Source organism: Centropristis striata, chromosome 20 (assembly GCF_030273125.1).
Source record: "Centropristis striata isolate RG_2023a ecotype Rhode Island chromosome 20, C.striata_1.0, whole genome shotgun sequence".
Taxonomy (NCBI): Eukaryota; Metazoa; Chordata; class Actinopteri; order Perciformes; family Serranidae; genus Centropristis; species Centropristis striata.
Window position 1 is genome coordinate 22,876,368 of NC_081536.1, and position 27,560 is coordinate 22,903,927.

Sequence of the window (27,560 nt, forward strand, 5' to 3'; positions counted from 1 at the left end):
AAATTTATTTTTTGACAGTTTTTTCTCTCCCTCTACACTCTGGCGATGATGTCACACACTGTGGCACGAACATTCCGTGCAATACACACCAATTATAATCTCAGAATTTCTCCAAAAATGATCATGGTCATTGAACAGGGATTGATAAAAAACGTTATGACCGAAACGTGGATTAATACACCGATACACAAGACTTGTGTCTACTGTTTAAAGTTTAAATGGAGTCTCTAGGTGAAATTATGCCGGAGAAGTAGACGTTTAAAAATCTCCAATTATTGTTCTTTTTCGCTCATTTTTTGTTGGCCGTCCCATTCATTTCAATGCTAAATTTTGGGCATTCTTATTCTGTAGAGAAAAGTAATAGCACACCGATCCCGATCAAACTGCACCTTTTGATATATAATTTGTCCTGCAACTCTTCAAGTTGTAGGACTAGTAGCGGGACGAAATTGCGTCCAGAAGAGGACTGGTATCATTCAGCTATTGCTGTATGGGACCAGTGCTCGGTGCGATTGCCCCGAGGCCCTAATAAGTGTATTTAGTTACCTTCCACCACCGGATACAAGAACAATTTTTGCCACTGCGCATGTCACTATCTGAGGGACTTGTTGGGTGTACTGTCACTTTAAGACTTTCCTCTTTCGCCTTTTTGGACTCTCTGTTGTTCCGTACTCTGTCTCAGAGAGCATTGTGTTAGTGCAGTGTAGTAGAGTGTAGTGCTGCGCCACTGGTGCACTTCAAGGATTTTATTATTTAACGTGGACTAAATTAACTTGTGAAAATGTCTGGGGGGACCAGCTTGGAGAACGCAAACCCTGTGATATTCGAGCGGTCCGGTGAGAGACTGCTGACAGCGACAGACGAGGATGAAGACGTCCATGACCCGATCGACGACAGAGAAATATTCGATATCCTGTTTTTAACTTCAGCTCTTCTCTAGTTTAGACTGGTTTTGCACCTGACTGATAACGTTTTTCCTGCATTTTAACTAATGAGCCACATGTTTTTGCTTTCATAACATTGCTTGCTAGCTGTTGCATCATTTGTAAGAGGTTGACATTAACGGTTACGTACAGATGACTTGTTCTTTTTTGTTGAAGTTATATACTCTATTAGAAGTAAAAGTCTTGCATTTAGCTTTACTAAAAAGGAGTTAAGTAAAAGTATAGGTATCAAAATAGTCTATATATAGCTACCAGAAGTTCAAATAGCCTGATACCGATCATGCAGTATGATCTATTACAAAATCATGTAAATATTATTGGATCATCATATCTTATTGATATAGAGCAATAATATAATAATTTATTTAAATACTATATTTTGAATTATCAATCGGAATCTTCAAAGTAACCAGTTCCTTAAGTTATCAAACAAATGGTAGTACAATAAGAATGCCATTTTGTCTTAAAAAATGTGGTGGAGTGGAAGTATTAAGTGAAAGGAGAAAAAGGAAATATTCAGGTAAAGTATATGTACAAGTATCTTAAAAGTGTAACCTATTCGAGTATAAGTGAAGTTACATTATTTCATTGCATATCAGATGATTCAGATGAACTTACATAAAGAGTGAATATACAGCGGGATATTGCAGGTTAGGTATACTTCCAGCATATTTTATTTAATCTCGAGAGATGTTAGTATGTGTCTTGACATAACTTATTCGACCAGATTTATTAAAAAATAACTGGGAAAATGAATCAATGGTTTTAAAAAGGTTATTTGTTTAAGTTATTCAAGCATGAATATGTTTTTTTTCTCTCTTCATAAATGTGATTTAAACATTTTTGTGGTTTGGATAGTTTAAAGAAGTCACCTTGGGCTCTGTGAAGTTGTTATGCCCATTTTCTTTATTTTAGAGACAATTGATAGACTAAATAATTATCTTCTTATTAAGAAGATGTTATACAGAGTAATGCATACTAAAAATACTCTTAAATTGCAGTATTTTGAAACTGTCAAACTTAATCAGAAAGACCTACTATCCAAGTATGCCCATAGGGCATGTACGAAGCCAGAATCCCTAATACTGTCATCCTCATCTTAATTTTATGCCGACATTTGTTGCTCATAATGACTGCCTGCTGGGATTAGTTAGTGTTTGATTTAGGAAAGGGCTAGAATGTGTCAGTTTTAAAAGAAATAAAGCATAATTTACAATAAATATTAATTGTGCCCTTTATTAACTCGTGCCTTTTGGTCATAGATATAAAATCAGCATAACTAGTGTTTTTAACAAAAATGCACACTATCGCTCAAAAGTTTGGGGTCACTTAGAAATGTCCATAATTTTGAAAGAAAAGCACAATTTAAAAAAATTAAATTAACAGACATACAGCCTAGACATTGTTAATGTAGTAAATGACTATTAAAGCTGGAAACGGCTGATTTTCTTATGAAATATCTATTATATATTGTCAACAACCATCACTCCTGTGTTCCAGTAACATAGTGTGTTAATCCACGTTTATAGTGTTGAAAGGCTAATTGATCATTAACTGATCATTATTTAGGTTTGTTGAGTATCTAGAGGTAAACTTTGTACAGGTTAAAATGTTTTTTGAATAAAAATATTAATGACTTTATTAAGTGCAGCACATAGAGACAAAACTTGTGTTGTTTTTATTGTGTTGTTTTAAATTCTTTAACTACAGTTACATCTGATCAGATCCATCAACGACCCGGAGCATCCTCTGTCTCTGGAGGAACTCAATGTCGTGGAGCAAATCCGAGTCAAGGTAGGCACTTTAAATTGTGTGTTTTGATTGCTACATTCATCCTACAGGATGAATGTGTTGATAGAGGAAGACATTGAAATAAACTTATTAAACAATAAACAAACAATATTACAGTAAAGTGAAAAAAATCAATCTGACCACCACTCCTCCCTTTGTTCCCTCACTCTGACCTTCACAGAGTTTTTACTTCACTCTCTATATTGTTTTATTGATTTTTTTTCTATCTGTGTGTGCCTTTTCCTCAGGTTGATGATGCAGAGAGCACTGTGGATATTGAGTTCACACCGACCATCCCTCACTGCAGCATGGCTACACTTATTGGTCTGTCAATCAAAGTGAAGCTGCTCCGCTCCCTGCCAGACCGGTTCAAAGTATGTGTTTGTTTGTGTTGGTATGAGGGTGTGATTGAGTGTTAGTTAATGATATATACTATTGTCATATCATGTTTTAGTGTTTTGCTGTTTCTTTTCCAGTTTAAACGCCTTGTGTTTGTCTGTTTCTGCTCAGATTGACGTCCACATCACTCCTGGAACTCACGCCTCAGAGGAAGCAGGTGAGTTTCATACAGAGATTGCAGGCATGACGAGATACTACATCATGCTTCACACTATTCATACCACCGTAGTTACTGCTCATTGTTAAATGTGATGACTTGATTGTATTATGTAAATGTTGTCCTGTATATGCTTTATTCTGTGCAGTAAACAAACAGCTGGCAGACAAAGAGAGAGTTGCAGCAGCGCTGGAGAACTCCTCGCTGCTGGAGGTGGTCAACCAGTGCCTGTCCACCAAGGGGGGTCCATCAGCTTTTTAATCTTCTTCTTTCAGCCACTGATCTGCCAGTCATGTCTGGCTCTGTCTTTGACAACTAAAATCTGTCCGCCTAGCTCTCTGCCCACACATCACCAATGCAGGTGTGAATGGCTGCAACTGGTCGACACTGATGCAGCAAATTGAAGTCTTTGTTCCAGCCTGATCCAGTGTTTCCTGGAGAAATGGAGAGCCATTTCTTGAATGTGTCATCATACCAATTAGTTTGCAACAAGCAGTTAAATTATACTTGCCTATGTGAATTTGGGGGTCAACAGACGAGAAAAGTTTAGAAACGTTCTGTTTTATATACAGGATTCGCACAATGTTAACTTTTGAAAATGCTTAATTTTAACTGTTATGCTTTCAAGGTGAGGAATATACTTGAATTTCTTTATTTATTCCTTGAAAAATAATTGATTTTCAGCACAATCTGGTTTTTCATCTACACAATCACAAATGTAAACCAAAAAACAGTCATAGGTAGATAATAAAGTGATCTGTTGATCCATTACTGTGGAAGTAAGCAGCAGTAAATAATCACAATAAAAACATACAATCACAGTTAATATAAACAGCTGGTAAAATAATCAGAATTGATTGCTGTTAGTATAAAGGAAATATTTAAACCATGATTTTTCAACAATGCAGATGCTATAATAAAGGCTTTGAGAGTCTGGAGGTTTTTGGTTTGGGTACCTTGAAAGTGTTGAATTTTTACTCTTAAACGGCTGTACTAAACCCTGTATATTAGTAAATCAGTTTTATAACATATGCAATGAATCCACACCTGTATATAATGTTTATGCTTTTGACATTTTATTAAAAATGCACAGATAAGTAATTAAATGTGTATGTTTCTATATTTTTAGTCATATTTTCTAACAATGCACTTAAATTACAGGAATATATGAACATAATATAAATCTAATATTAAAACAAATACATTTAGCGATGCACAGTGTTTAAGTGAATCATAAATCCTTGTAAACAAATTGATTAAGTCTAAATAATTCTACCTACTTTTAGTAAATTAACTATGTGTAAAAAATCAAGTAGCACCATCCAAGGTCATTTTGATAATTTAGTAATGAAAACATATTGATTGGTCCATTGCAAAAAGCAAAGATCCTGAATTATCTGCGCAATGCAACAGTTTATTATAATGACTGCGTTGATCCAGCAGGGGGCGCCCTGATCCTGTCTGCACACTGGAGGGGGCTTATGATGGGAAGTGTGTCCATCAGATCCATGTTTTTCCACGCACTCGCACCTAACTTGGCAGCAAGGCTTTCCTTTAAGTCTTATTCAAGATCACTGAGCTCTTACACAAATAATTAAAGTGATGCATAAATCTCTCCTAATTGGATGACATGGCAGGTTCTGTAAGTGATACAAATATAAAGAGAGAGTAAAATAATTATCTTAAATGTGACTTTTCTTTTCATAGAGTTCACTCAGATAATAACAACTATATTGATAACCATTTTAATATTTAGTTCTTGTTCCTACAGAGGTTATATGCAGTTATAAATTGCTTTTGGTTAAAGTGATGTAAATATATTGTCCTAATTGTAAAGAGAAATTTAAATATAAAAGCTGGTCATGTTGTCCCAATGAGTCCACTTTTGTCCAAATTAATCAATTTAGTGACTGTGGGCAGACATGATATAAACTGGCCCTTTAATTATACGTTCTATTGTAATAGAATTAAATAAATAAAAGCAATCAAATATACCTTTTTAAGGCTATCAGTGACGTCATAAAACATTAAAAAGTCATACATATACAAACATTAATGTTATTTGCATAGACTGTATAAAATAGTTATCTGTAGGGGAAAATAATAGTTGTTCCTCAGACTAGACTAATGAAGATTTTTTTTCCCTCTTGTTCCACATCTGGAAACATTGCATCACTGCTAAAACCCCGGATAAAAGATCCAGCCGGCACAGCTGCATTAGCCGAATCCAGAGCCGTGCATATTCAGGGTTGAGTCAAGCAAAACAAGTCGGCAGAGGGCGAAGAAGAGGAACAAGAAGGCAGCACAGGGAGCAACACAGTGATACTTTTCCAAATGTAGTTGGCAAGTAAAGACAAAATGCAGGATAATTATGTGTGGTTAATCTCAAACAATCAGTACTTCTTAAGTTACCAGCAATATTAAGCTATCTGGAACAGGAGGTGGTCATTATTCAGGGTTGGGTAGTAAAAATTATAGATCTTTTTAAATATCTGTTGAGTTGTTTTGTTGTTTTCAGGGCGCATTACTTCATCATTCCTCTTATCTCCCCTTACTCTACTAAACATTATAAAGTCAGCTTTATTAGCAAAGTGCACCGTTACAGATAAACAACAGGAGGAAATAGACATATTACAGAAATACGCAGCGACAGAGGTTTATGAAATAAAAATTTCGGTGAACATTTTACATTCGGAGCACAGACTTACGTTTTCACAGCTTTTTGGTTGAAGGAGGTAAACAATGTTTTAAAGTAAGTTTTAATAAAAAAAGAAGAGGAATTTCTCAGACAATAGTCTAAGAACAATTCTCTGACGCTGACTCAAATATGCGTACACAAGCTGAGAGCAGACGTGAGATCTGATCGTACCCTTCGCTCACGTCCAAATTGATAAATGCAGACGCTTGCGTAGAAATGATCGTATACGCCCACTTTACGCTCAGTTTCTGTTGTACGCTCGTTTGATGAATGAGGGCCAATGGTGTTTTCCGACGGAGAGGCTTTACTCAACCCGGGTGTATACTGCTCTGGGTGGGGCCAGTTTAGCTGGCCTGCCTGCCTGCCTGCCTGCCTGCCAGTCCTCTGCAGACTTGAGGATTGGCTGCACACAGCTCCTCAACACCAACCACACAGTATATTGACGGTCGATGGAAGATTATTAGCCGTGCACAGAGCTCCATACTTACAGAGGTACGTCAAGCAAACACTATCTAAAGTTTGGTCTAAGTTTTCTGTTTGTGTGCGTGTGTGGAAAATAGCTTCAGTGAAGCGGAAACCGTGAGACCCGAGTTCGGTTTACAAGCAAAAAGAAGTTGTCATCTTCCAGAAAGCAGCTGGGATTGATTCTAGCAGTGATGGCGAATGAACTGAGACGAGCTGTTTACTCTACCGTCTAAAGATGCATTTAGTCGGTTACATTGAGTCTTGCAAACTGGTACAGAGCTCTGGCAGGGGTTTTGGCAACAGGCCAGGGTTTGTCCTTTCTTCCACCCACAACTGATGTTCAATGTGAATCTTGCATTAACTGTTTGTCTTTTTAGAAACTCCCCGTGTTTTCCTAAAGCAGTCTGCTGTGAGGATGTAGCCTGTCACATGTGTTCAAGATGAGCATAAGGCATGTGTTTTGAGTTGTGTTTCTGCCAAGAGAGCTGCAGAGAGAGGAGGGAAAGAGCTGAGGGAACAGACTGCAGTGTTTTCACATATTTGTTTTTTTTTTCCTTCGAAGAGCTTTGTAGGGAGTAGTGGGGACCACTGGTGGGAACAAACATACACACAGACATGACTTCAGCTGGACATATGTTTGAGTCAGAAAGCTGAGGAAAAGGAATTTGTTTACGTGTGTGTTTGTTCGTAACCTGTTTGACAGAATGCCATTTGGCTTTAAGCAGTCACCCTCCATGCACTCACATAGACACACACTCTAAGGCTGAGCTACTTCTGTAAACATTTAGTTTATACAGAACTGCTTCATTTGAATGGAGGAATTCAATGTCAACACAGGCTGATATGACACTAATCTGATTGGCAACAGAATAATGTAACTGCTTTCCTCTTCAGAGGCCTGTCCACTCGTCTTCTCACAGAGCAGATGCTGGAGCTGGCTCGTCTCAGCCCCTGTTGGACTGTGACAGTCAGGACTTATGGCCCCTGTGAAGCCAGAGTGACTGTAATACTGTTCAAGTGTTCAGGTCAAACTTGTTTGGAGTTCTCCTGCAGCATAGGGGCTGTGTAGGTGCCTGAGGTGGGAGATGCAATCATGCAACATGCTTGTCTGGGCTGGATGATGTAAAAATCATTACATAAATGAGAATATTATTTTAAAAATCCCACATTTGAATGCCTCTTCCATGCATGCATTAGATGAAACTTATCAAATGTGTAGCCAACATTAAAACAGTTTAATAATTAATTTGGTCACTGTTATAGCAATTTTCTTTGATTTGTAGTCAAAGTTAAACCACATATTGAGTTATTGCACAATGATGGACAGTCACCTTCTGTTTATTTAGACTTTAAACATGGTGGACCACATTATTTGAAAACCAATTTTTCTGTAGATGTATTTAAATGAATACAAAGTTGGAGCTTTCTTGTGCCTTTCTGTGCCAGTATGCATATACATACTCTAAAAGTTAGCATGTCCTCATCAGCAGGATTTTTTAAATGTGTTTATTAATCTACTAAATCTATTTTACAACCCTAAAAACACAAAAATGTCTATCAAATACCTAGTTAAATGAAGCTACTTTTGAAGCAAGCCACAGTGCAGTTTGGCTGTACTGTGTACTGTGGGATTATCCTGAACAAGTGACATTTGGAGTAAGAGGAGTAGCTGTAATCATGTTGACTTAAATGATTTACTCAAGTTAATTTGGTGTTTGGCAGTCATACAGACTTAAGAGGAATTCTGACTGACGAGGGTGTGACCGTATTGACATTGTGTGATATGTTTCACTCATCACTGTTCATTGTCAGTGTGTTTCTTGATCAGTTTCACATATGGTGATGTAGTTCTTTGATTTAAGAGATTTATCCATTTAAAATAAACAACCAGACTGTTTGTCAAAACTGGACCCGCTGCCATAAATCCTCACTGAGCTTTGTTCAGCCAGCAACCACTAAAAGATGTGTGCTGTGAGGTTCTGGCCGGCTTGTCAGGAGAGTTTTGAGTTCAGTATCTTGGTCAAGTTGACATGAGTACAGAAGGATATCCTGCCATCTCACTGTTTAAATATAGTCACTTCATTTTTTTTTCCTTTCAAAAGAAGCAAGCAACTATTTTCACTTCAACTTATTTATGGCTTTGTGACGATTTTGAAACCTTTTTTTTAGAGGATCTTAAACAAAAGATGGGACTTTTTTTTGTGGTGTGTTCGCCTTGATTGACAAATGTCTCAGCTCATGCACAGCTCATTGCATACTGGTGAAGTCCATCCCTAAAATTTCAGAAATCATGACCGTGTTACTCAGAATTATCCACAGACCTTGTTGTGTGCTACATTTTTACAACTCGCCCTGTCACAAACACAAGTCTGTCATCCATGACTAGATGCACACTTCCTTTTGTGTGTTGATATGATTTGTTGGTTTAATTTGCTAGAGAGAAAATAATTCCTACATGAATTTGCTCATAACAATTGTGGATTATGTGAGTAACTGGGTCAAGATTTCTGTAAAGAGACATTGCTGTTTTGAATATTGCAAATGTTTATTTTTTTTTAAATGTTTTGAGCATCAAAAGCCACATAATTTCATTATGGCTGATATCTCCAACAATTGCACATAAACAATCTATATTGATAAATAACACTACAGGTACTACAGGAAAATGCGTATTTTTGATTTAGGGGTTAAAATTTCCTTTTTAACCTTATCTCAGGCCACAAAAAGTCCCTGCCGAAACCTCTGGATGACATCACCGATCTGGTTCCTCTACAGTCCGTGGGCTGTGTGACATACACTGTGAGCTGACCTTATCGGGCTCTTTTAGAGGAATTAGATGCAATAATAAGAAGCCTATGTATAGACCCGTGGCCTGCATGTTTTTCTTCATAGTTTGGACGGAGCTGGTTCCTGTGCTGGCTGTCACCCAGCAGCAGCTCTGTGCAGATGCTGTTTAGTAATTCTTGGATCTCATCAGTTTATGTTCGGGTTTCACAAAAAAAGAAAAAGGAGGTTGAGGTTTTGGTCGAGAGACGTGTTTATGTGCTCGTGTTGCCTCCGGTTGTGTTCTCATTCATGTGTTTTGTCACAGAACTAGTTTTAGCTCATTGTAGCTCTGAGTTCTTGGCATTCCTCAGGAGCGCAGTGGGACGAGCCCAGCGTTGGTTAGGAAGTGAGGGGCTGGGTGAATCTCAGCCACGTCTCCCCACTCTTCCATTTCTTCAAATCTATCTTGTGTTCTCCCTCGAAGTGATTTCCGAGATGTTCTAAAGAGGCTCTTCTCACTTCCTGCTCTGCATTCAGAGATGACCAGATACCTTGTGAGAAGAATTTCAACACTTTTAAGCATGTTTTTACGGTCACCGGACAACATGTGCGTTTGTTTAGTGTGTGTGTGGGTTGTAGTAGAAACATAATGCAACACTGTGCTCCCTCTTTATGCTCAGCTCTGTTTCCTGTGCAGAGCATGTGATGCTGGCATCACTCTGTCCATCCAACACTGAAACTCATGACCATGTGCCTCGTCTCGTGTTGTGAATGCGACAAGTCAAAGTCATAAACTGCAGCAGTCATAATTTAAACACAAGTGAGGAATGTTAGTGCCTTAGAGAGTTGTAAAAATGCTAAAAGATGAATAAAAAAATATTCCCCCCACCACCACTCCATTTTTGAAACTATGAGTATATTTAGGGGGGAAAGGCTGAGCTAAACCATATTTCCTCATTTTATCTCACTTTTGAATTGCAACATTGTTTTGTTCAGGAATAATGATTTATTATGTATTTTCAGTTCAAAAGCTTCAAGAACAGCCAGAGGAATTCTCAAATATTAACACTGTAAAATGACTGTGTGTCTTGGCATTTGCACTGAACTTTTTTGTATTCTTCTAAGTCATTTTTTTTACACAGTCGAAGCATTTAAATGACTTTTTGTGTCATCTCTGCTCAGCCTACAGTATCTGAGTCATATGTGGTGTGATGTATGTTCACAAAGCATCCTAAGTGACTGAGTAGCCAGCAGGCAGGCTGCACTAATGTTCATGTGACTGTGACATGATGACAGGATGGGCCACTACTGTCTCCACTCTGCTTTAGTAGCTGTTTAGGCTAATGAATGTAATGACTGTTTGACATTTAGATCTTTGATAATTATGTGGACTGCCACAGGTAGTGTGGGAAACACTTGAACCTGATGACGTTCCTTAATAGGGACACAACCCGGCTACTGTTGTGACACCAGGCAGTGTTTTTTATACGACTGGAACTGTGAAATGAATTAGCCAAATAATGGAAGAATTTTTGCCCCCTGCCACATTCAGTGATTCAGTGTTTGAAGCGATGCCTCAATATTTATGGTAGCTAACTGCTGACCTCTAGCAAGTGTCCTTCTGTTGCTCTGGAAAGCATTACCCGCTCTGCTTTCTGGCAGAGGGTTACATGAGGAGATCGATTCCACTCTTATATCCGTCAGTTCAAATTTAAAGCAGCCAGCACACAAAGCTTAGCACAAATACGGGAAGCAGGAGTAAAACAGCTCATGGGTAACTAAATCGACCTAAAAAACAAAGTCTGAAGTTATGAGTGATCTGGATCTTCTCGTCTAACTCTCTGCCAGGAAGTGACGTCGTGTGTTTCCCAAAATGTTGCAGTTTCCCTTTAAAGATGACTGACTTAATTCATATGCTGTAGTTGCAGCCTGAATTGCTGATTCATGAATGTATCAACAGTGGTGTAATGTGGTAAGGGCATCACAGGCCTCATACCAGGATATAAAACAGCATTACAGCATAAAGCAAAAATAGTCCCAGACACTGAAAACAATAATAATTACTTGGCATCTTTGCATCTGCAAATTCGAGACTGATTTTGATGAAGTCAATCAAAAAAGCTGAACATAAAGCATTTCTCTTCATTGCTGCTTGGTATTGCATTTTAATGGAACAATAGAAATAAACAGGGTTGGAAAGATCTGGCATTTAGGCGGTGTCTTGTTCTCTTTTTTTTTATTACAATACTGTAATAGCGAGAGATCTAGGAAACAATCCTGATTTCTTATAAATAAATTTGTGTTTTTAACCTTTTTAGGAGGATGTGTTTCTTTCAGTCTCAGTCATTTTACAGTATCAGTTATGTGCAATGGTTGAAAAGGTTCTTTTCAAGGTTTATAAATGTCTAGGCAAATTAAGTTCCTGTTGCAAATTTGTTTTGTGTCAAGACTAGGTGATGATTTTACAGTGTGACATTTTTTCTTGATGCAGTAGTCAACTGCACAAGCCTCTCAGGGGAACACAGGCCTTTTTTAATGGTTAACTGAAGCTCAGACGTGTTTTTCCTCTCACTGCAGACTGGAGCCTGCTAAAGGAAAACAGCTGAGTGCAGGGGAGAAAGCCAAGGTGTCTCTTTAAGACGCTGCTCTGGTGCTGGAGTTGGCTGGAAAGAAGAGACAAGAGAGAGTATTGAAGTGCAGCCGACGGTGGGTTGGCAGGCCGCCGCTGACTGTGTTGCGAGGCAGGAAGTGTGACACTGAGAGCACAGGAAGTGGCTGCTGTGGAGCTATGCTAACCCTTTTCGTCCAGCAGCTTTAATGGCTGCGACCGATTCACTTTTGATTAAATAGAGCAATAAACCATAGAGCAGGGGATGGCTTTCCTGTTCTGTTTTTGTTTTCTTCACACATCACAAACGTGACACATCCTCTCATGTCTGCATGCAAGAAAATCCACTTCCTGAGGTGAATGAATTCAGAAAAAATGAGAGATTTGAATAGGATTCATTGGGTTTAATGGGAAGCAGCATCGAATATTGTATTGCAATGGTATTTTAGGCTTGGCTATTGTTGCTTTCAAATGATATATATGCAATTAGATTTTTTTATTAGCTTATATTGCTAATGGATATAATGAGTATGGCGGAAAAGGCCTGGTATTGCAGCTTTTAAAACAAGGATGAGATCTGATACAATACCTAGTCTCATATTACAATATTGATGTATCGCCTGGTGCTATTGAGAAGAAAATGATACAGAAAACAGCAGCATAAAACCATTTATTCTGTGGTTTTGCCTGATTTTGCTGTAATCTATCCCCTATCCTGTCACCATATTTGTCTCTTCTCTCTATCAGTATTTGCTGCTACCTCTTTACCCTACACGTCTCCATTTTTGTGGTCCATGTTTGCATGTTTTCACACACAATCATAGTGATAACCAAACTGGTCACTGTTTCTCATACTAAAAAACAAACACTCACTCTGTGCTGACGTCTCACCATTTTTACATTTTGCTCTCTTTCTCTCCTCCCCCCGGGTAAACAGGAAGTGCAGTGTGTAATCGACCATCAATCATGATCTCAGACATAACTGACTTCTGAATAGATGATGGATATTATCATTAATGCCTACTGATACAAGAAATAAACGGATTTATCTGATGAGGTATAGTCATTAAAAGTCAGAATTTCCCCAAAATCTTCTCTCTGGTCTCATTTTGATTAAATTTAATGAGAAATTTAAGTTTATAAAACGAAGAGTTATTTATTTATTTTTTAGAGTTATTGATGCATTAAAAAAGCAAAAAACAGAAGAGTTTGCAGCCAGTTGTTACTGTTGAAAGTTATGCATTTGCCAATGCATGTCTTTCAACAAATTTACCATTTTATGTCAGAAATATATGCTGTATGTATAATCAAACAAAAATAATATAAAATATGTAAAAGGTTTTGCATTATGACATAATAATTTGGAGGATAATGCAATCTCTAAATGCATTATATGACGTGGGAATACTACTTGATTGAGTGAAATAATGCAAACAAATGTGGTTTGTTTATTGATTGATTTATTTACCCGCCTTGTTAAACTTTGTTGTAGACTTTATTTTAATCCTAAACCCCAGTGGGAAACCCAGCAGCCCTCCCCCATCAGGTGGGGAACTGAAAAAGAGGAAGTGGTGTGTGCCTTATATACAGTTTGTGTGTGTTGAAGTGGGACTTCTCTGAATGTTAGATGTGAGTTTAGAGGAAGAGGAATCAAGAAGTTCTACTCAGTGCGCAGTGTTTTTTAAACAAGAATTTTTAGATGGTGCTAATCTTCCGCTTCTTCCTGTTTTCAGCTGTATGTGGCTGCTCTTCACATTCTGCATTTTTATGAGGAATGAACTAAGGTGCTTCTTCTACTGCCTTCTGAACATACTGCTGATTCTTCTATGGACACAGATTGAGTAAGTAGCTTTATTTTTTTTCCTGCTGACAGGTTTTCAGCATGCTGTAGAGGTAGAAGAAGGAGGGGTGTTTTTTGGTGACAAATGTCAAAAGAAAAGAGAAAATCTGTCATGGTCTATTAACCCTTTTGAGCTATGAAGACATTATGTCTGAAAAAAAGAGTGCTGATATGTGTTGCTGCAGTGTAATTTGTTTCCTGCACGTTATCCTGAAACATTTAGGTGATAAATAATTTAGTTGCAGTCGTTCTAATGATTGATTAATGCTTTAAATCAGTCTCCACAAAACAAAATCAGTATTTTTAAATGCAAACCCACATTACAAAAGTTTAAATTATAGTTGTAGAGTAGTGTTTGTGGCTGCAAGAGTGACAAGATGGTGCTTTATTGTATTTCCCATGCCTTTAATGAACTCTATGTGCAAATATAGTGCACAGGATGAAGGCAGGACACATGCAGTGTTAGTGTAACATATAGATGAAGAGAGATTCATTGGTATTATTTTGTCTTTCTGTAAGATTAAGATTAAAACACTGAAAAACTATAGTACTTGATGTGCCTCAGTGGGACCTGAAAGTAAAAGTCAAACCTGTCCATCCTTAAACTGACCACAATAATCACAGAAAAAGGCTTTAAGAAGTAATACCCCTTGGTGCAGTGTGACACAGAGTAAAGGATATGGCATTGTTGTATTATTTACAGAAAGACCCTTTATACCATTGAGGAAAATCAGCAAGAAACATTGATGTGATTTGATCTGACCTTTAAAGCATCTGTAGAATAATTGTGTGCAGGAACTTTCTCTAGACTGCTGAAACATGGTCCATATTTAAACATGGTTAAGTCACATCTGGTTGCACAGCACATATATCAAGAGAGGAAACACACACACACACACACACACACACACACACACAGTCCTTGTTAAAAGAAAATTCCTCCGTTAGTAACACAAATACACAAAGGCCTTTCTACAGAAGACACTTGTGTGAACGCTTCAGTCACAAAGTTACTCAGCGTCATTATTTTAAGAACGCTCAAGAGGTAAAATTAACCTGCATAGTCGAATTCTAAACCAGCACCAATAGAACCACATCTGTTGCCAGATACAGCTGCTGTGTGTGTGTGAGCAAGTGCAAGTGAACACACCACAGGATGTTAGCTTAGCCACTCAGCACTGTTCCTGCACAGCCGACACATTTATTACTACCCTGGGCTACATTCATAATGTCTAAAATTACCTTTTCCCCATGCTCATGTTCAAAGTCAACTCTCATTTTGAACTTTGATGACGAGGAGCACTGTGGGTTTTTGTTTCTTGATCACCTCCATGGCAGACAGGCATAGACATGCATTGTATTCTTGTGAATTCTTGAATGACACAAGGTGTGTTTGATTTCTTTTTAGTAAACTTTAACCTTTACTGTCGAGCTGTCCAAGAGCTTGGGTGGAGCTGAGTTAAAAGTGATGGGAGGTTTCCACTTAATGCTATACCCACTCCCACCCACAATCACCCCTGTAAACCACAACATGCTTCTACATTGAAACACTGCCTTTTTTTAGTTATTTTGAACAGAATTCCTAAGTAAGCTCTTTGCTTAGGATAAATTAATAATTGTGCTTCAGCTGCTGATTATGAATGTCTTTTATTATTATTTTACCTGTATTTTTTAAAATAATAATAAATAATCTGTTGAGAGTGAACAAGGATTTGCCCAAATGTTTGAAGTTAAATGACATATGGTGAGTGAGCATTTTGCCAGTGTGGACACACCAGTCTTGGCTTTACTATCTGCCTTCCTCCAATAAGCCAATAATGACCTCGAGACTTTGTTGTTATCACTTTCCAATCTTACAAAATAGACTCCAAACTGTGAAATAAATCAAACAAAACTTGTATTTAAGTAGTCAAATATCAGAATTTATTCAACAGTCATTGGGAGAGAGCAGGTTTAAAACTTGGGAACATTTTTGCTTTGTAGAGACGTGTGTGTAGTAACTCTAATGAGGTCGCGGAGCAGAGGAGGTTCAGTGCCGGATGAAGAAGCCTTTTTATGGCCATTTGTAAACTGAAACATATGTTGGCATTATTCAGTGTGTGTGTGTGTGTTGACGGTGTCTCTTCAAAGGATCCACACCCTCATATCTCCTTCTCTACTCTCTCGCTCTCTTTTTCTCCCTCTCTGTCTGTCAAAGGGGCCATTGTGATTGCTTAGCTAATATTAGGCTGTGTGTGTGTGAGTATGAGGGAGAGCGAGAGAGCGAGAGAGAGAAGTTGTGTCGTGCATTTTAAATTTCAACACACAGGCCTGTTTCCTTTGGCGGAAGTTGAATTCTTTCTGCGCTCACTCGGAGCTGCTTCAGTATCATCAGCAAATCTCGCACCAACTGACAGCCAGCTCATAAACGGACTCAGTTTGCAGTTTCCAGTCATGTCATTGCGGTGCATGTTGAAGAACGTTGTGCTATGTGTTTCCGAAGGTGAAAATGACAACTGTCACAGCCACACAAAAACAAGGAGAGGCTCCTGGTTGCAGTCCCCTCCTTCGCTGGTCTTACATCTGCAGTGGTGTCAGTGTCATTTCATCACTGCTGCAGGAAATGAGTCGACGTGCTACTCGCTATATCCTGATCAAAACTGTGAAAGCCACTTAGTCATATTGAAAAAAAATTCACATAGACTAAAGTTAGACTTGACAGCTTTCAGTCTCGGCCCTCATCATGATCAGACTTCCCCCTCAGTATATCAGTTTAATTCTAAAAATGCCTAAAAGTACCCTCAGCACAAAGTGATAAAGATACATTTCCCTGCGACAGGGGGTTCAGTCATGGAGGAAGCCAAATAGAAACATCTGCAGTTGTCAGCACAGTGGAAACAGACACATGTGCATTTGGCTTTTAAATCTGCCAGAGCAGCTTCAACAGTCAGTATCTGTGGAAAGGTTTTTTTGTTGTAAGTGATATTTTCTTGTTTAGTTAAAGTGTGTTTTATTTAGCAGAAACCTCACCAGCATGGTTGGTTTATTTGTCCAAACTGAAATAAGACTCAACAATTATTGATGAATTATGTCTGAGAGATTGACATTACTTAACAGCAACATTTGCGGGTTCTCAAATGCAAATAATTGCCTATTTTCTCTCTTAAATCATCTTAAGATAAATGCTTTGTCCTGCACTGATGGTGATATTAAGTAAACACACTTGAGGCTCTGATGACCACATGTAGCACATGAAAAATTCTAGCCTCAAATGTTAATAATCTGTAGAAATTCAGCATTATTTCTTGTTTATTATTCTTGTGCTTAGCTGAAATAAAATATCAAATGTTAAGTCTTTCATGACAGTGATGTGTTTAATCACAGGGCAAATATATTGAGTAATTTAAGGCACATTATTTTGTACATTGAGAGTGTGAATGAAGCCAGAATAAAGCTGCTGTGGCATGTGTTTGGCACAGGCAGACATCATTCACATTCACAGCCATGAAAAGTGAAAAGTACAGTGAGTTTAAGCTGAAATACTGAGGCATACTGGCTCTCACTCAGTGTTCAGGCTTATTTCCTGTGGCTTTTTTCCATCATGGTTTATATTGGGAATAACTGATTATTATATTAACGATAACTGTAAACGGCTTATCTTTAATAAGGCCCATGACTTATTATTATGTGGGACATTCTGTATTAGGGTTAGTATGTTGATTTGTCTGTGTAGGCCACAGCTGATATAGTGGGGATACAGTTGTTTTACTCTACAGCATCACAGGCAGTTTGTGAAAACTTCACATCTATATTTACTGAACACAATATATTGGCAACTTCAAGAGTACAACTTAAAGCCAAGCCTGTGCTTTAGCTAAATACAGCTTATAGGATTACAAAAAGCTGGAAATAAAATTGTGTACTGCACATGCTCATGTTTAGCAGTTATAATGTTTAGCATCTTTTATGAGAAACTCCCAGTGGCACTAGAGGTGAGGTTGGGTTCATCAGAGTATTTAGGATTCATCCTCTGGGGATCATGAATATCTTTCTCTTTGTATGTGCTTATCATTTGAATGTAATTACTTAAAACTTGAATATTGCTCTTGGCTGTTTCTCATGATAATTCTTACTAAACTTTTAATACTTTTAGTAAAAATATTATTGTTATACTTAGGAGGGTTGATGTTATTGCTCAGGTCTTGGGTTGGTTCGTGCAAATTGAAAGAAATGGGTTGGATGTGGATAATATGAGTTAACGAGGCCCTCATAGTCAATTAATCTTTTTCATGCTGAATGGCTTATTTCCAAAAAAACTTGTGAGCACATCTCTGGTAAACACAATATTTAAAGCAGTGCTTTTGCGTGATTCCTTGCTGAGAAACTCAGTTTTGCAGACCTGTCAATTAAATCAACTCATCAACAAGTCAATAAAATCATATGAGTGTTAGTCGTATGAGAGTGTTGACTTCCCTGGAGCAGTGTTGTAGTCAAGACCACCTAAACCGAGACCAAATCAATACCAAGACCACAGTATATCAAGACCAAGACCAGTGCCAGCTGTCTCCATTAGCGTTGCTGTGCAGAATTTTACAGAAGTTGCGCTGTGTTTTCTTTTTTTTTTTTGTAGTTGAACAAAAAATCTTTTTAGTTCAGGAAACCAAATTTTATTACAGTCGAGTTGGCTGACATCTTCTCACAGCCTCTTCTGAAGGGTGTGTGTTAAAGGAGGCGGGACAGGTGACAGCCGTTAACGGTGACAACAATTTCAAATGATATATGAGTCATACGTTATTGGTTGTACTCAAAGCAATATGATTTACGCAAAATAACAGTAATGATATGAACAAGTAAATCCAAAAATGCACAGTTGTGGTCTTGACCGGTCTTAATAAAACCCTGAGTCCGCTTTGTCCGAGACTGAGACAAGCCAGAGTAAAAATGCAGTCGATTCCGACCGAGACCTTTTAAAAAATGGTCTTGAGACTGGTCTAGAGACCAAGACCGATCTCTAGAAGTACTACAACACTGCCCTGGAGTTATCCTCTTATTCACTGGTGTCATTTAAGAACAGACACCTGTTCTGTTTGCTTTAAGATACCAGGAGTTCAGTATGTCTTTTGTTCTGTGTACTTTGAATTCTGGTTTAATGAACATAAGGAGTAGAGCAGAAGAGGTGAATGCAGCGTGCTGTGCAGATGAAAAGAGACAAAATCTCAACATCAGGTTTCAGTTTGAGACGTTGAAGGTGAAAAACCACGTAGGAAAGATTGAGATTGTATGATACGGAAAGGTGGTAAAACTGGCTGAGACAGAAAAGACGGCTGATGGGGAATGCAAGGGGGAACGATAAGACAATGTTAATAGATGGATACAGCCAGCATGAGGAGGAAGGAAGAAAAATAATTGTGGTAAACAAATGAGGATGAACAAGGGATTGATGCACGGTGGAGAAAAAGAAAGTGAGAGCAGGGAGGAGAATGTCAAACTGGTGCGTAGCTGAGATGTAGAGGTATCACCGTCCTGGCAGGCGGATGGCTGCGGTGCTGGAGCCGTGTGGTGACTTCCTGTTTGTCAGCAGCATACAGGAAGTAAGAGGCCCCTAGAGGATGGGCTGACTGCGAGTGTGTGACTTAAAGTGAAGTGAGAAGCCGAGCAGTGTGAGGGGAAATGTGTCTAATGGGACGGGACTGCAGGTGATTAAAGGACTTCTGAATTGCAGGTCATCTTTGTTTTATGTCAGCTTTATTTTCACAAATATCAACAAACAGTAAGCATGACATTATTGATAAAATATATACAGCCTGTGTGTGTGTGTGTGTGTGTGTGTGTCTGTGTGTGTGTGTGTGTGTCTGTGTGTGTGTGTGTGTCTGTGTGTCTGTGTGTCTGTCTGTGTCTGTCTGTGTCTGTGATTTCGATTTAGAGAAGTACCTACAAATCTACTCTTGTATTCTTGGGTGTTGGGGCCTGCATTGCTGGTCCTTTCTCATTATTGCCAGTTAATTTGTTGCACAACCTGTGCTGCATCTCCAGTGTTCAATCATCATGTAAAATATAATAAATGTCATTGATAAAAATGTGTTAAATTGTAATGACAATGGTCATGGTTACTGCAAATGAGATGAATCTACAGCATGGCATTCAGCACATTGGTATCTGTTGAGGCTCTTATTTGTAAGTCTTTGAATAAGCAAAAATAAAAAATAAGCATTTTTACCAATAATAATAAAACCTTGTGATGGTTTGAAAGATAGAGGTATCATTGTCATTGTATAACTAAACTCTAACGCATGTTTTGAGGTATGTTTTAGGGAACTTCACACTCAGGTTCCTGTTTAATGAGACATTTATTGTAAGTGTTTTTGCCAGTGAGCTCACTGTCAGCTGCTTAGAGTTATTACCTGTTGTTCATCACCTGTTTTAGCCATTTAAATCTTTTATGTTGACTTCATGTGTACTTTATCTGTAATATTAGTCCCTCTAGTGTTTCCCTTTATTGTGAACACACCCTGTGATGTTTGCATGAAGCTTCACTCTCCTCTATACTTTTTCTGATGGGTTGTTTGAGCCATAAAGTTTGCACTTCTTGCTGTCATCATGGCTGTTACGGGATCTAGAGAAACCCTGTCTCAGGAACTCCAGTCTCCAGTTTTAGGAGCGCTGCATCTGCTAAAACATCTTCCAACAACAGATTATATTGTTCTAATGTATTAATTGTGTGTGATCTGTCCTCCAGGGTGCAGCGTCCAGTGAAGACACAGTAACGTGGAGAGAGGAAGATGCCAGCCCCTCCTCCCCCACCACCCCCAGGGCCTCCCCCTCCGCCCACCTTTTCTGCGGTAAGTCATTGTAGTTGTCTGTCTTTCTGTCCGCCCCTTGGAGTTGCTGTCCTCTTGACCCTGCTCAGCAGAGACATCCTGTGGATAAATTATGTCGTATCTTCTTGTGTGTATTCTTTACTCACGGCCTGTTATTTTACCTACGCACTCTGGATGTAACACACAAAGATCAATAAAGTCATTTATTGTTATCCTCTTTCTATTTTCTACAGCTTTAATCTGTATGTTCCTGTATGTTTATGTTTCAGGCCAACACTGTCAAGCCAAATCTAAACCGTTCAGAGCAGCAGGGAAGGAGCGCTCTGTTGACCGACATCCATAAAGGCTCGAGATTAAAGAAAACCGTTACCAATGACCGCAGTACACCCCAACTCGACTCAAGTAAAGACCTCTTTAATAGCACTTATTACGTCTGTCTTAACCCTAACCCTGAGAGTAAAGTTGGTTTGTAGCCAGATTAGGTCAATTTTAAAACCAATCAAAACAGGTAAATAAAACAAATGTGTCACTGTTCACAGTACAATCAAAGCACAGACAATACAAGACTGTCCTACAACATATTATAATTTCATGGGAACAAAATAATAATTGAACGAGGGTTAAACGGTGAATTGGGTGCTATGATTAATGGGCCCCCACTGGCCAAAATCTTTAATCAAATTTGCACTGTATTCTATGAACAAAATGTATCCTGTAAATGGAAAAGTAATTTAATATTTTTTGTTTATCCCCTCAGAACCTAAAGGAGGAGGCGGGGGAAGCGGCGGCGGCGGTGGAGGAGGTGGAGGTGGAGGTGGTGGTGGCGGAGGAGGTTTTGGTGGTGGGTCTCCTGCTGGTTTAGGAGGCCTTTTTGCAGGAGGGATGCCAAAACTGAGGTCTGCGGGAAACAGTGTTAAAAACGGTAAAAGAACATTTATTTTATAAACTCAAGTTCGCATTTTCTCCGTATTTTATTGTGTTGCTGCTGGGCTGACTGATTGTTGCCAACACAATTTCGTTATGTCTTTACAATGACAAAGTGTATGACGTCCTATGTCTGTGCCTGTGTGGGTTTCCACTACATGCTTCAGTTTCTTCCCACAGTCCAAAGACGTGCAGTAGAGCTGCAAACAAGTAGAGCTGATAGTAGAGCTGATGGATGGAAAAAGCATGTTAATGAACAACACAGAAAGCACTGCATAGTTATTAATTGGATTATTTCCCCTTATTTCTACAGACTCAGGACCCAGTCGAGGGCCCGTGCTCCCACCAGGAGGCCGCTCTTGTGGCCCCACCCCGTTCGGTGGGGGCTCCACTGGTCCACCTAAACTCCCAGGCGCCCCTGGTGGTGCCCGCAACAACGCCCCTGATCTGCCCAAGGGCCGGCCAAGTCCTCACTTATCCAGACAAGACACTCCAGGAGGCCCCCCTCCTCCTGTACCCAACACACCTCGACCAAACCAGAGCTTCCAGTCTCGTGTGGGCCCTCCTCCCCCGTCACTCCCTGGTGGACCCAGGCCCAGCCCAGCCTCCGGACCTCCACCTCCTAGTGTTCCACCCGGGAGGCACGGACCTCTCCCTCCCCCACCAGGAGGCTCCTCAGCTGGGCCAAGACCAGGATTCTCTGCACCCCCCCCCTCCACCCCCAAACAGCAGCCGACCTTCCTTACCGCCCACTCCTGGAGGGAGGCCTCCGCTCCCTGACGACCGACCCCCACCACCACCAGCTCCTATGGGAGGTCATCGGCCATCTATGCCCCGCGACATGCCCCCTCCTCCACCCGCTGTCAACTCCAAGCCTTCCCCCTCTGTCTCTTCCTCCCCTGCCTCTCGTTCCTCAGGTGGTGGGGGTGTGCCCCCTCTACCACCAGGTCGACCAGGCCCCCCTCCCCTCCCACCCTCCCCGGCTGTGGGGGACGACCACAGCACTCCTCGTCTGCCCCAAAGGAACATGTCACTCAACAGGTACTGGTGCAGTTTATCTGTCTTTAGCATTAATCCATATTTTTTATGGATGAAAGGCAGTGAAGCCAGGCGTGTACACAGCATTTCTTATCAGGCATCAGACACTGAATGTTCTTGATAGCTAAATCTACTTTGGCGGCTGTGAGTTTGCATAAATTCAAATCCAATAGCTGTTCTGTGATGCTGCAGTTAACACGTGCAAACTTCTGTTGTAGCTTCCCTTTAAAAAAAATGAAGTTGTTTAGACAAAGGTACAATAAAGTTGTTTTTTAGTTGCATCTACTTAAAAGGACGAAAAATTTCCTTTTTAGCAAAACCTTTGGTTCCTCCCATCTAGATGGTTTTTAGATTATGTATGTATGTTTTCTGTTTTTAGCTGTTTTTTCCTTTTTTATCCTTTTTATAATTAGACTGATATGTTTTTAACCTGTAGCACTTGAGATTCCCTGTAATGTAGAGTGCATTACAAATAAAATGTATTATTATTATTATTATTATTATTACTTTCTCACACATTAACATGTTGGAGTCCCCCCTTGTGTAGTTTAGGAAGGTGATGCGTGTCTCACTTTAGATTTCATTCTGTATATTCAGTTTCAAATACAGTTGCTTTAATTGCACCTCAGAAACAAAGCCAACAATTAGACTTTGAGATCTGCTTAACTGCTTAATCTCTATTTATCTATCTCTTACCACAAATATTGCCATTGTATAACATTCTGTTTCTCCTTGCCAGCCATGGTCCATCTCCGCCACATGGTCGCACAGGACCCCTCCCTCCTCCACCTAATGAGAGACCGCCATCTCTTGGAAGGAACCAGTCCTCCACACGCACAGGTGAACACCCATGATTGATTATTGAACAGAATGTTATTGCTGCATGCAAACAATAGAAAATGATTTTAAAAGTTTGAAAAAAAAAATTGTGACTCTTTTTGTGAAAGTTCCATTCACATTGACAACAGGAGCGGTTGTCAATATTAGACACAAATTCAGGATATTAATTTCCACAATAATCAGTATCCTAAAACAATCACTTCACTTTCCATCAGCTAACATGTGAAATTTCATTTCTATCCCCAAAGGGCCCCTTCCTCCCCCTCCTCCTTCAGGTCGTAACATAGGAGGAGGCAGTGTGAGGTCATCACCAGCTCCTTCTCCTATTGGTCGGCCAGGACCGGAGCCCCCTCGAGGGGGACCTGGCGGTAGACCTCCCCTCCCTCCAGACAGGCCTGGTATAGGAGGGGCCCCGCCTCCTCCACCACCCATGGGTAACGGCTTCCAAAACTCCCACCACAACCAAATACAGGGTGAGTAAATCCCTGAAGCTGTTTATTTGAGTATTCATTCAAGAAATTGTGGGGAAGTAGACAATGTAGTTTGTAGGACAAAAAAATGGAAATACTGCATTTTAAAAGTAGTAAGATAGTTGGACAAGGATGTTAAAGGCACAAAAGTTAATAAAAAATAACTTTTAAGAAAGAAATCCTTTCATAATTAGTTATTTAGCCAAACAGGGGTCTGGTCTATAAATCCAGTGTTGAGTTTGCAGGCAGATAATAAACTCCATGCCTTGTAGAGGATTGATTGTCCCTCACTGTACTCTCCTGTACTCTCACCACAAAAGAAATCTGTTTCCCTCAGTGTTGTTTTTACCACATGAGTTCCAATGTGTTCAACTATGGCAGGGAAACTCACTGACCTCTCATTTGTGTTGTCTTTATCCCATTGAACCAAGGGCGTAAGTTGATTTGGGGAAAGAGAAAGAGACAAGGGTCTTAAATGTCCTGCTGCAGAACAATCTGACAGGTTTTAATCCCATATCCTGAAATCACAATATTCTGTGACTATGTAAGTGCTTTTACACACAAACGCTCATTGTAGTGCTTGGTATCAAACCTTTAAATTACTGATTAAACTCTTTATATTTAGTGGTACAAGTTGGAACAGAATTAAGTGCTTCAGCTTTACTTCTTACTCCTTTTTTGTTTTCTTTTTTCACAGAAAGACAAGACATATTTCCTTATGAGACACAGTGAAACTTTAGGAAATGAGATAACGCTTTTCCTTTTTTTTTTCAAATTTGGAACTGATATTAAATAAGTATTTTAGGTTATCAGTAGCAGACGTTTCCCAACGTTCTTTACTTGCACCAGTTGACTCCTGGTACTGTGCTCTAAAATAACCTCTCGACCTTTTAATATCTGTTAGTACATAACATGTATATTTATCTTGGCCTAGTGCTCAAATCATGGCAGTTTAGTCAGTGTGATGGAGACAGATCCACTGACTTCCACTTCTCTCTGTTGACAGATGAATGGGAGTGTCGGTTCACTTTCCATCCAATGTCGGACTTTCCTCCACCTGAGCCCTACGTGCCCTTCCAGAAGACCTACCCCAGCAAGATTGCCAAATCTGACGGCAAAGGTCAGTAAGACGTATAGACACACACACACACACACACACACACACACACACACACACACACACATACACACACACACACACACAACTTGACTACAATTGTTTCGAATTTAAACATGAACATAACATCATTAAAGAAGAAGTTACATAATTTATACATTACATGATATTGATACTCAGGTTTAAATAAGTTAACCATCTGAAACCCAGAAGCCGCTGGCAAGTTTGAAAGGCGTGTTTTCTTATGAAAAATGTCGTAATTGCACCTTTATTGTAGCCAGTAACAAAGCAGTTGGATGATCAAATTTCTGACAGTTCTTGAACTTATCATGTATGAAGAACACTTCCATCAGAAAAAGTAACCAAATCTACGCTTAAAATAGTAATACATTTATCGAAACCACTTCATTCTTCCATGTTTTAAAAAAAAGTGTTTTGACAAAAACAGTATGCACTAACCAGCCCTAGTAAAAAAACATTACATTCAGTGATCCTCAATTATCACAGGAGCAAATAAGCCCTGAAAGTAACTGCTTTGAATTCAGAGGGTTAATACAGACAGACCCTCTGATTTAAATACAGCTGCAGTCCAGCTGGTTTGGGACACAGTGCCACCTGGTGGGAGAAAATAAAAACTCTTCTGGGATGCTAAGGGAAATATGAACTCCTCTGTGTCTCTGTTTATTTCCAGGTTCTGGTAAAAAGGAGAGAGGAGCTCCCCCCCTTCCTCCTATACCCAGGTGAAGAAGAGGTGTCAGCAAACACAACCCTTGGAACTACTTTCTCTGTTTTCCTACCGGGCTCTCTTTCTTTCTTTTCCCTCTCTGTTGTGCTCATTGTGCTTTTTCCTGCAGCATGTGGTTGATCTGTGGACTGCAACATATAAAATGGACCTGAAGTATGGTTGACCAAGTAAAAAGACAGACTTATAATGTGATGTTTACATTGTGTGCCTTTGTAGCAGCAGAATGGCAGCATTCAAAGACCAAAGCCTGTTTATACTCTGGTACACTGTGGTCAGATAAAAAGATTAAAAACTTGTACCTCTTTAGGCACTTGGAAGAATGTGTTTTACAACCATGCTGTGGCTGGAAGAAACTTTTTGTGGGGTTTTGTTGACCTGGTTGCCATGAAACAGAGATCACTTATGAACAACAGTATTTTCATAAACATTGATCCACATTGACTTTATTCCATGGACTAACTTTATTTTCATCCCTTGCTTACAGTGGTTGATAGATTGCATACATTGCCTGCTATATATTATATTTTACCAACCAGCTTCACTTTTATAAAAGAATACAAACTCTTACTTGACAAATAAACCAGCATTTTGCATGTAGCATGTGTGACTTTCCCAACCTGTTTACACAGACAGCATAAGGTTAAGCTAAATCAACATGTTGTGGCAATAATATTGTCAGCATAGGAGTCCATGGGTTTCAGTGCAGGGCTTTAAAATGCAACCAACCAGCTTGCTCCAATGAGTTGACAAGCTGTTTGCCTCCTTTTGTTCCAGTGTTTCCCTTGTGCCTTTTTCTATTCAGGATTGTATCTTCAAGCTGCTTACAAGAGTTAAGGGAATTAGCCTTTTGTGCCTTAAATTATGTATGTATGTTTGTTCAGCTTGATTGGATCACCTCTGCTGATGTAAATGTAAAAACAGAAGCAATACAGAAGCTCGAGTTTCACATCTACATAACTAAAAAAGTGTCTAAATTACAACATCAACACATAGAGAGACATGGAACCAAACTAAAAAAATGGCCACAACCTCTTGCCACCGCTGCATAAAAGATCAGGGGAAACACAAGTGTTTAATTTGCCAAAGCCACACGTGCCTTCACAGTATGTATTTTTACATCTGTGTTTCTGTTGGAACCACTGAATGGTACTTTTCATTTGTTAAATGTGACGTGAGCATGCATTTAATGTTTATGATTGAGATGTTTAAAAAGGACATTGCATGGTGTTATGGCAATATTGGTTTACAGTAGAACTGATTCTTATTTTGCTGTTTTGTTAAAAGCTTACTATGAAGGACCCGTGTATGTGTCTGTATGATTTAATCAAGAGGTATTGAAGGACTGTATTATTTTAAGTTATGTTTCAGAACTGTGCAGTATTATGTTTGCTTCACCCAGCACTGCTTTGAATGGTCTTTTGTATGCGTGATGTATTATTATCATGTGCTGGTCAAAGAAACTTTTTCTTAAAAGACAATCATAATGGAAGTAAACCTAGTTACATCAATAAATAAAAATGCTTTAAGATGCTTTGCGTGCTCTATCTGAGGTGAAATTTGCTTCTTTGGCCTATACAGATACATGTTCACAAAGAACAGTCATTTGATCACAGACAAGTAATGCTAATATCAGGATGAAGTGATTTATTATATCTTATCAGATAAGCAATATGCATCATATCCATTTTTGTGCAACAAAGCTGAATGCATGAATTTGACAGTGTATTATTACAATATATAAGACATGGGATTTTGGCTATTATGTTGCATCCTGATAGGATATAACTAATCTGCTGTCATTTGTGGAATTTTTTTCTTGTCAACAACTTTTAATTGATTTTCTTGCATATACATATTGCCCTAAATGTCAATTAGACATTTCTTCAGACAATAGAAAAGTGCAGGAAAAGTACACTAAAAGATCCACATTGTTTTCTTTGCAAGACCTATATGTGCCTATA

General features: G+C 39.1%; 2 protein-coding genes across 2 annotated transcripts; both read left to right on the forward strand.

The window, feature by feature from the left end:
- The first annotated feature begins 668 nt into the window (after positions 1 to 668).
- Positions 669 to 4,397, forward strand: ciao2b (cytosolic iron-sulfur assembly component 2B). The gene is made up of 5 exons (XM_059359289.1): positions 669 to 908; positions 2,659 to 2,738; positions 2,984 to 3,109; positions 3,246 to 3,291; positions 3,440 to 4,397. The coding sequence occupies exons 1-5, from the start codon at positions 782 to 784 to the stop codon at positions 3,550 to 3,552; spliced, it is 492 nt and encodes a 163-aa protein (XP_059215272.1). The 5' UTR covers positions 669 to 781; the 3' UTR covers positions 3,553 to 4,397.
- A 1,953-nt stretch (positions 4,398 to 6,350) lies between these two features.
- On the forward strand, positions 6,351 to 27,125 carry wipf1b (WAS/WASL interacting protein family, member 1b). The gene is given in 11 exon segments (XM_059359010.1): positions 6,351 to 6,481; positions 13,562 to 13,669; positions 20,384 to 20,486; positions 20,735 to 20,867; positions 21,223 to 21,387; positions 21,703 to 22,094; positions 22,096 to 22,430; positions 23,167 to 23,267; positions 23,516 to 23,740; positions 24,744 to 24,857; positions 25,546 to 27,125. Coding segments are annotated over 9 exon segments (1,578 nt in total). The 5' UTR covers positions 6,351 to 6,481; positions 13,562 to 13,669; positions 20,384 to 20,426; the 3' UTR covers positions 25,599 to 27,125.
- The last annotated feature ends 435 nt before the right edge of the window (positions 27,126 to 27,560 follow it).